General features: G+C 39.7%; 1 protein-coding gene across 1 annotated transcript; it reads left to right on the top strand.

Moving 5' to 3' along the window:
* The first annotated feature begins 6111 nt into the window (after positions 1-6111).
* On the top strand, positions 6112-10335 carry LOC129376408 (cholecystokinin-like). Its single transcript, XM_055056052.1, has 4 exons — positions 6112-6632; positions 7441-7561; positions 7643-7798; positions 9936-10335. The coding sequence occupies exons 2-4, from the start codon at positions 7441-7443 to the stop codon at positions 10061-10063; spliced, it is 405 nt and encodes a 134-aa protein (XP_054912027.1). The 5' UTR covers positions 6112-6632; the 3' UTR covers positions 10064-10335.
* Positions 10336-10565: the final 230 nt, after the last annotated feature.

Here is a 10565-nt window from a genome sequence, read left to right as displayed (position 1 = left end):
GGCAAAAATTTGAGATTAAACCTGTGAAAGTTAAAACATACAGTGAGATCAAATTAAGACAAAGTTACCTAATGGTCTGAACCTTACGGGCTGAGCTTTGTGGAAAAACTGTGATAATAATATTGATTAGTACACTTTAAATGTATTTTTTTGCTGGTTGTTTGTCTTCTACGTCTCTCTACTGTCCTGGTATTTATGCAAACAAAACAGGTAACAAAAAAAAGACAGGAAATGATGGTTTCCTGAGAATAAAGTTTATTCACCCCTGCAGCGCTGACTCGCCTGGCGAAGCTCCGATGTGAGTGCAGGACTGAAACTGAGCAGGATGCATTAATAGAGTCATTTAGCGTTTGCTGTCTGTAAACTGCAGCGCCAGGAAATCGTCTTCTGTGAGCCTCTTAGCCGTTTATAATCTCATTTGTGGGTGTAATTTCTTTTACACGCTGTCAAAAATGAAGTGCTTTAACTGGAATTGACACAACACCTCTGGCTGGATTCGTGCAGCTTGAAATACCTGAAGAAGTTGGGGAAACTTTGCTCGCCTGCACCCTGAGAAGGGATGACGTTCAACAGGTCGCCCGGGGCGTGCTGGCAAAGCACGAACAGAAACAAGTAAAAAACACCTAAAAGACGACGTAAGGTAACGCACACTCACGCCTCCCACACCACATGGTCAATTAATTCTAATTTGAACGCCAGTGGCATCACCACCTACACTAATGTCTTGTGACTGTGCCTTAAGAAAATAAAGCAGTTTCCTCCGTGTGCAGATGAAATGAAAGCAAGAAGGAAAATTACATGTATGTGGGGGGAAATATCAGTGTACTTCCTGCGTGGCTGTGAATCTGAATGGATGAATGTGTCTCCAGTGGAAACGATGCTCAACAAAAACACTAAATCTTACCAAGTATTGTTGACCTCGCTTCTTGTGCAAATATCTGAATACATATGAAATAAGACAAAACTAATATCCAAGTAAGCAGGCATGTGCAGAGGATGGGGCAAAAGGGGCTTGAGCCCCTGCTCCTTTTATCCTTGATGCCCCTAGTGCCCTTTTTGAGTTTTTCTTTTATTTTAATGTTTTTTTATCTGTATGTCAGAATGCCTGTTTGTGCCCCTCAGCAAAAATATTTAGCTAAATATAATAATTGATCAAAAATAAACTAGTCTAGCTGCCCTCAGTCTAATGACACTGAGGGTTCATGGTGAGGAGGGGGTCGGATCTGTGGCTCTACCAAATATTCATAGCAATATATGAATATTTGTTCATTTTTAAACCTGTTCAAATTATAAACCTTTTAAAATGATTAAAAATCTCTAATTAAATCTCTAATTAAATGAATGGTTTAATTATACCATTCTCAAGCTACACTTAATATTTAACTATTAAAATCCCGGTTTTAATCTGTAGCCTCCTGAAATGTACACTTCCAAAGTCCGTCATGATTAATCATTTGCCTCAAATGATTTAGTGATGCAGTTGCAAAGGGTTAATAGTTAGTAATGCAGAACTGATCAGACCGTTTTTATAGCAACGATCAGAAGGAAGACTTTCCCCCAGAACTACAGTGATCTCATCGTAGCTATGACCTCACTGTCTGTGACACAGAGCTATGTCGCAGAGTTCAAAGAGCATCTAGGGTTATAAATGCTTCTGTCTCAAAATATCAGGTAGGAGACGAGCAGCACAATGGAGAAAGTTTTAGTGACAGCATTTATTTTGGTGCAGGTTATTTAATAACGACAGGAGTGAGGAAGATTTTTAATAAATTCCTTCCTCGTATAGAGTTTGATACTCGTGGGCCTCGGGACGACTGTCATTGTGACATTTTCGACGATTACCTGTTTAACCCTCCTCTGGCTGCAGAGCTAACCTCCATGGCTGGGGAGAGTAGAGAAGACTCTCAAGAGAGGCCTGACATCGCGATTAGTGAGACTGTTCAGTCTGCTTCCACTTCTGCACAAAACAAATCAGAAAAAGAAACTTCCCCGGCTGAGGAAGTTGACCAACTGTGTTCGGACCACTCTGATTTAAAAACCAGCGAGAAAAAACGGTCCGTGCACTTTGCTGAGCTGCCCGTGCCGTATAAATATGAACGGCCGGGCTGCTACATTTGCTATGAGGAGGCCCAAAAAAGAAAACTTCAAGCCAGTAAAGACAAGTGTTGTACCATTTGTTGACCGATGTCCACTTTAGTGCTGCTATTGATGTTCATTTATTAAATTGCAAAAATAACAAAATGTTCAGAACATAATTTTGTAACTTGAGAGCAACTGGATCCCGGCAGAAAGAAGCAGTCTGAATTTAAACGCTGTATTTGTGGTCGGCCCTGTTTCCACGTAACACGGATGTGTCTGACAAAAGTAAGTAACTTTGTTTGACGAAAGCAGTGATGTTAAGAATTTAGTGCAGGGACACAAAAAACTTTTAAAAGTAGACTGGCATGTCTTGTTAGCCTGTGTCCAATGGCAATCGTAGAGATAATAGAATCATTCTTCACTACGCAACATAAAACTAACAAACTGTAGATAGTCTTGCTTACAAGACTATCTACTTACAAGACTATTACAAGACTATCTGCTTAGTCTTGTAAGCAGATAGTCTTGCTTACAAGACTATCTGGCTACCAATGCATTTTGATATAGCTATGTCCTTTCCGAGCAGCAATATCAATAATTATTTCATTATTTATCATGCATGGCCATGTCCAATATTGTTATGATTCTGTTGCAGCATCTTTAGATTATGAAATACCAGCGAAATCAGACAGAATAAAATTATGCACAACAGTTTTGAACTTCTTTGTTTAACACACACACACACGTATGCACAAAAATATGCGCATAAAGGTCCATCTTTACAAATATCTGTGCTGTGCTGAAAACAAACACCCCGATGATGAAAACACCTTCTCAGCAAGACACAGGAACTTGTTTTGAGTAGTTAATTCCTTAATTTTGATGAGAGAGTACTTGTCCTATTGTCAAATTATTTCATTTATAACATGGGAAAATGTCTTGTTATAAGAGAAATAATCTGCCAATGGACCTGGTACTTTTTCATCAATATTAAGAATTAACTGGCTTAAAACAAGCACCTATATCTTGTTGTAAAGTTACTTGTAAGTTAGTTTTGTCCTGTTTCAAGCGTGCTCAGATATTTTCACAATAAACTAGACCAAAAATACTTGAAAAATATTTTATGTTTTTGCATAGTGAAGTTGAAAAAACTGTTCGCACACATCTGATCCACAGCTCCCCACTTGTTAACTAAGTTTTGTGTAACCCAGGTGTAAATTTTAACTCCCTTTCCCTCCGCTTCCCATTTTTCCACTCATTAGGCTTTTTCTATCAAATATCGCGATAGGTTTAATATAACGGCAGGAGTTCTCGCGAGACTACGACACAGCCAATCGCTATTGAGTATCTGTTAGTGACGTACAGTTAGTGCTATGCTACCGTGTTGCTGCTGTGTTACTGCCGCGTCACAGGCTTATTTAACAAAAGTCTTAAAGCATCATTAAAAGACACCTTCAATCTTTGAAGACTGGTTTTTTTAAAATTGCACCACAAATGTGCTGTATACAATGATGTACAATATGATCGAAACAAATGCAGTTTCACTTCATCAGTACAGAAGCCAAACTTACGGACCAGGATATTTGCCTGAGCATACAGCATTCGAACCTGTCGGTAAATGTCTGCATCATCAGACAAAGTGTCTGTCAACACATGACCAAGATATTTTACTTCATTAGAGACATTCAATTGAGTCCCAGACAGCTTGAAATTCGGAAATTTGCTATATTTGTCCTCCTTAGTGCGACAGATCAAGATGATGCTTTTTGATGGATTAAATTTAACATCATGTAATTCACCATATGCTGAACAGACATTAAGCAGCTTCTGCAGACCAGCTGAGCTTGGACTAAAAATCAGTATGTCATCAGCATACATTAAATGATTAATAATGGTATCGCCAACCATGCAGCCAGTTCTACACAGGTTGAGCTGCTTAGAGAGTTCATTCATATAAAAGTTAAATAACATGGGTGATAAAATACTACCTTGTCTGACTCCATTGCTGACATGAAAGGATGCAGATATACAATTGTCCCATTTGACCTGCATAGTTTAATTGGTATACCAATATGTCAGACATCCTACTATATATTTGGGCACACCAGCTTGGCACAATTTTAAAAATAACTTTCTATGATTTACACGATCAAAAGCCTTCGTGGCGTCTAAAAAGCACAAAAAGACTGTAGAGTTTTTGCTGGTATAATTATTCAGTAATTCTTTTAGGCCATATATACACATATCAGTGCCGTGTTTGGACTTAAACCCAAATGGATTATCAGTAGGCATAACTATCTTTTCAAATTTAGGCAAAAGAATTAGTTCAAAGACTTTGGACAGTGTACTTGCAATGGCTATAGGTCTATAGTTATCAGAACTGCCAATTCTATCAGCTTTGTTTTTAATCACAGGAAGCAGAAGAACATTCATCAAGGAATCAGGAATAAAGCCATGCATAATAAAACCAGTGAAGCACAAAGCAAGAAGAGGGGCTACCCTAGAACTTGCAAATTTCAGATGTTCAGCTGAAATAAGATCCTTTCCTATGGATTTATTTACAGACAGATCTTTAATTGCTTGATAAACCTCGTAAGTTTTGATAGTTTCTACAGTACTAACCTTGTCAACTCGGAAGGGTTCACTCTGTACACAGGTAAATAGCTTGCTGTAGTGATGTTGCCAATAATCTACAATCATATTCGTTCCAGAAACACCATCGACAGTGCAAGGGAGAGATGGTTTACTGTTATTAATGGTTTTAACCTCTTTCCAGAATGCTTTGGGATCCTTACCTATGAGCTTATTTGCCAAGGAGTCAGCCCTCATTGTTTGTTCATTCTGTCTAATAAAGCGTAGTGCATATTTGAATTTTGCATTAGACCGCTTTTTATGTTCAAATAAAGGGCCCTGCCTAGGTTTACCTGCTAGAGCCCAAGAAGTAGTAGCTTCACAGGCTTCACTGTAGTATTTAGACACATACGTTTGGTCTGGTCTCTTTTTAATATTAATATTACTTTTATAATAAGGCAGGCTAGCTCCAAGTAGCGCTTCAATAATGTCAGAGTATAATCCAGTTAAGTTGATTCTATGTCCAATATTAGAGCAGTTACAGTCTGTACAAGTAACTGCCTCTCTTGGTATTTTAACACTGCAGGTGTGGCTTATGTATGTTTTTTTTAATTGGTGCATTTTCACAAATTTATTTTTGAAATGTTGGTCAATGGAGATGCAACTTCTGGCTGCTGACACTTAATAGGTATCGTTCTACTTAAATTATGAACAAAGTTCAAAATACTGTTCATCCGTGGTTACTGTCTTTCTTAAACTAATCAATTTTGATTCTTATACTTCCTTTAGATGGACCTCTACCCTTTAGAAAAACTTTTTGGATCAGACACTTGGGGCTTTAATTAAGCCGCTAGTGTTTTTTTGTGTGTGTTTTTTTTCATAATTAGAGTAGACAGGACAGGTCCTGTCATCTTTTGGTGTTGGTAGAGATGTGACTTTTTGGGTAAACTGATAGACATTTACTTAATGAAGGAGAAAAGCAGTGTTTCAAAACTCACACAAAGCAATTAAATAATCTGACAGGTGTTTGAATATTAAAGTGTAAAGTTTTTGAGGTTCACAGATGAGTTTTTGGAGAAATGACTCCAAATTCATATTTCACTGAACAACAGCACATATTCTATCAAGAACCGATTACTGTGAACGCATTCGAGCGTCCGCGTCTGATCTGCCAATCATCATTCTCTCCTGATTACAGTGACAGGGTGTCCATATCCCTCGATGAATTCGCCTCCCATATTAACTTCGGTTACAGGCCTCGACCTCCTTTGTGTCGGCAGCAGGTAAAACATCAACCCAACCATGCATCAGCAGACCTTCAACCCTACTAATAAAAACATTAAGTCGGAACATTTGATCGATAGCCATCGACTCAGACCCACTTATTTGCCACCCGGCCTAGATCGATGAACCGGGTTAATCCCTGGTGATTAAAGCCGGGGTGGAGCACCCGTCCTCCAACATCTCACTTCCACCTGCTCCAGGAAATGAGCAGCTCTGTTTTGTGCTTCTCACTTTTTCAGCATCTTTGCGTGGGCGCGTGTGCATACACCTACTCCGCCATTCCCCCCGGTCCCATATGACCAACGCCAGCTGTACTACACATTCACAAAAACACTTTATCTATAAAACTACCCACTGAAAATCGACCCCTCAACTTTTAAACATTTCAACAGCACTTCAAGGTTTTTCTTTAGTCAGGCAGTTTGTTGCCAACCCACAACAAACATGCATCTCCAGATCTGCTAGTTTATGACATGCAAACAGACAGTAAAAGCGAAGCACGCTATTGTATCACCGAGGCTTCGTTCGCATCAGCCTCACGAACATGGAACACACACCGACACACGCACAACGCACACACACACAGAGTGAGAGGGGCTGAGCGAGGAGTATAAAAGGGGGCATCCTTCCCACTCATCAGAGAAGTGCTCACTTCACTCTTGCATACTTCTTGAATACGGCAAGCCTGTTTTCTCAAGGTAAGGCTGTTTTTATTTGGTCCTGAAGTACTTTGTGACATTATGTTGAATAGTCTTTATTGCTAATTAATGCATTTACATTGTTGGTGGTATTCCCTTGTGGTTGGGTGTTGTTTTTAAACATTTTTATTAAATTTTAAAATCCATGAAAAATTTCAGTTTCATTCACAAATTCATTGTCAGATGTCAGATAGAGAGATAAAGACTGAATGGGTAAAACTTCTTTTAAAAAAATCAAGAAATTTTATCTTTTGAGAAGAAAAATATTAGTTTTATAAGAACATATTCTTTTAGAATCAAAACTAATATCAAAATCTTAGTTTTGATGGAATCTAAAATAATCTAAAAGAACATGTTCTTTTAGATTCCATCAAAACTAATATTTTTCATCTCAAAAGATAAAATTCCTTGATTTTTTTTAAGGAAGTTTTACCCATTCAGTCTTTATCTCGCTATCTGACTGTTAAATTGAATTTGTGAATAAAACTGAAATTCTTCATGGATTTAATTCATAGATTAGTCTTGGAGATTTTGCTTGATGACAAATCGACCAAGAGTTTTATTATTATTATTATTATTTATTGATATAAATTGTTCGGTCAGTTTGACCTGCTACAAACTGTATTCACCTGCTGCAATAGCAGCTATCATATCGTGGACGACTGTGAATATTCTGATTCTCGCTGCAGTCAGATTAATCTCTTTTTCCTGTGGCAGAGCGGTTGCCAGGCAGACGGTCCGAGCCGTCTCATTGTGGGAGATTACACCTAAAATAATAAAACTAGTCGCTCCCCTTTCTGTGTTTCAGATGACTGTCGGACTGTGTGTGTGCGCTGTGCTGGCGGTCCTGTGTTCGAGCTGCTTCGGGCTGCCCTTCTCCCCCCAGCCCGCAGACGAGGACCAGCGCTACTTCTCAGTTCCCTCTGAAGGTACTCGAGCGCATTCCGGCAAATCCAAGTTTTCAGATCTGAGCTCGTCACCTCATGCGTGTGTGTGTGTCGGTTCCCCAGCTGTCTTCGAGGCTGACGCCCCCACCCTGGGGGAGACTCACCTCCGACACAGCCGCTCGAGCCCCCAGCTGAAACCCTTCTCTCAGACTGAGGAGGACGCAGACTCCCGCGCGAACCTCAGCGAACTGCTGGCAAGGCTCATCTCCTCCAGGAAAGGTGTGTGTTTCTGTGTGTGTGTGAGAGAGAGAAAGAGAGGGTTTTGATATTGGGGTTTGCTGTGTATGCACAAACATAAAGAAACGTCTTGTTGCACTTGCAACAGCGTTGATTTTCATACACAAGTGCTTTTTTTCCCCCAGCCATTCGTCTCCCCTGGGTCATGACTAATTACTGAAATTAGTGCAAAGGCAGCTTTGTAAAATGAATTAGTGGCTCTGGAAAGCTTTTGTGGTTTGAAAAAGGGTCTTCCAGAGTGAGCAGCCTTCCGGTTGATCCTCTCATACGATTTAAGTCCAAATCTGGCTTCTAATCACTTGACTCTTCTCCACCATCTTTCCTTGTGTTGTCAGTGTTTTGTTAATGTCACACACATCAGGATCTCAAATTTTCTGACTCTCTCTCTCTTTCTCTGTGTGCATCAGAGCTTTGTGTAGAACAATTTCACCAAAGTGAACTGTGGGAAATTTGATCGAAAAGATACTCCTTGAAGCTTAAAATCAGCTTCAATGAAGAGTTTTTTTTTTGTCTAAGCAGAAAGATCGATGCAACTCTCATTCTAAGTTAATAAAAAATAGCTTAAAGTTTGAAGAGCTGCAGGGTTTAGATTGCAATTTTTTTTCTTTTAAATCTTTGTGAAGTGGCCAATTATTAATCAAAACTAATAAATGGAAATATAAAAAGTACCTTCATTTTCCATGGTTATTTGAGAAGTGCCACTAAGACAGTCTTTTACTTTACTTTCATTTATCTAATGATTGATCTTAATTAATGAATTGACTAAATAACCTATGTTGTCTTTTTTGTGTCCCTCATGTCATCAGCTACAAGTCAAAAGATTGTGAGAAAACCTTACAGGAAGGATTAACTCATTCATTAATCAATGACTTAATTACTAAAAATAATAATCCAACTCAAAAAGGGAAAAAAAAAAGAAATACACATTAATTTTACATGCCAGACATCTTTAGCTGCAATGAAGCAGCTATTTAGCCCTAAAGTTTCTCCCTCACTCTTGCATAATATGCATAATCATTAACAACCCCCCCCCCCAAAAAAAAAACCAAGCCAAAAATTTGGAAGCTGTTAAGTCGGATGCTGAGATCCTCAAGCAGCCAAAAGGTCATGCTGAAACTCAAATGTAAAACCGTATGAGGCTGAGCGCGCCTCTGTGTTCGCTGGGTGTCAGTGGGTGTGTGTTGCTTGCGTTCTCGCTGTTCACTTGCATGTTTCGGTGTGGGAGGTGTCATTGTCGAGCCTTCTGCGGCCGGTCTCCTCAGCTTAGCAGGAAGCTGAGGAAGATATCTGTGTGTGTATGTGTGTGTGTGTGAAAGAGAGAGAAAGATGCGTGGGAGGATGTGGGTGGAGTGAAAAGTGCATCTTTGAGAGCGCGGGATTGATTACCGAAAAGATAGCGGCTCTGCTTCCCCTTCACTTGGAATCGAATGAGTTGAAAACTGGGAATTTGGGAGATCAGAGACACAGAGGTTGCGCAAGGCGTTGAGGTGTCAAAGGGTGCGAGAGCAGGTTGACGTAGGTATTTGGAGAAACGGGAGGCTCACATTTGTCCACAGTCATGTGCGGTCATGTGGATGCACAGGCTAATGAGGCGCTGTCAGGTTGAAATCCAGCCGTTGCTGCTGCTGTTTCCTTTTCTTTTGGCCAAATTGCACGTGTGAATGTGGTTTCTATTTGTGTCTGGGTTTTCACAGAGCAAATAAGTTTAAGATGCAAATCTAGAAAGGAGAGCAGAACAAATCCAAACATCTTTAGATCTCAGAAGCTTGTTGAAAGGCGTAAACGCTTAAGTTGTGTTAAACATCTGTGATTTGTTTGCCGGTTCAGCTTTCTGCTAAATTCCGTTTGAAGGCAGTGAATTTGACGTTTCGATGTTTGTCATCTTGAAAGCCTGATCACACCCAAACCAGTGAAAGTATCTTTTGAATAATTCAGCTTGAGAGGGTAAACGTCTGTAGTGTCTTGCTTCTTAGATGTGTACAGAGTCAGAGCTGTCAGAGGGTCTCTGTGAAATAAAAGTTATACTCCAAGAAGATCTCTCTGTACTCAGAAATACTTACTTGACTTTTGTTCCTCTCTTCCGCCCACGATCTCTCCCCTGCTCCCATCTCTTCCTCAGGTTCGGTGCGTAGAAACTCCATGGCCCAGAAAAAAGGTGGCGGTCTGCATCGGATAGCGGACAGAGACTATATTGGATGGATGGATTTTGGCCGGCGCAGTGCAGAAGAGTTTGAGTATGCCTCGTAAGAGGAAGAAGCTTCTCCCCCATGGAAAGGGGAAAAAAAAGAAACACACCAAGCTGGCTCCCCACTGTCACCCAACAAGAGCCTATTTATGATGTATTTGTTGTACATTTGTTTGTAAAACTGTAATAACGCAATATTCATACTGTATGCCAAATTTTTTGCAGAGAGCGATTTCTGTTTGTTTTCTTGTTCATCTGGTTTCCTTATCATTTGGGGTGAAAAGATTTGGGTCTGTTGAGACTAACTGGGCTGAATAAAGATTATAAATACCCATTTGCAGAAGATTTCTTCAGAAATATACAGTAATACAGCAACAAGTTTTCCAACTAATACTCACAATGATGCATTATTACAAACCAGATCAGACTACATCTGGTGCTCAAATGGTACATATGGTGGTCAGTTTATCCATTACTGTGGAAAACTTCTTCACGACACAAGTCTAATCACAAAACATTTAACTTTTCTGCATAATGTTTGTGGAATTCAGCAATTCAAAGCTG

Source organism: Poeciliopsis prolifica, unplaced genomic scaffold (genome assembly GCF_027474105.1).
Source record: "Poeciliopsis prolifica strain line A6 unplaced genomic scaffold, Auburn_PproV2 SCAFFOLD043, whole genome shotgun sequence".
Taxonomy (NCBI): domain Eukaryota; kingdom Metazoa; phylum Chordata; class Actinopteri; order Cyprinodontiformes; family Poeciliidae; genus Poeciliopsis; species Poeciliopsis prolifica.
Note: the sequence above shows the minus strand (reverse complement) of the source record. Positions and strands in the feature narration are given on the sequence as shown.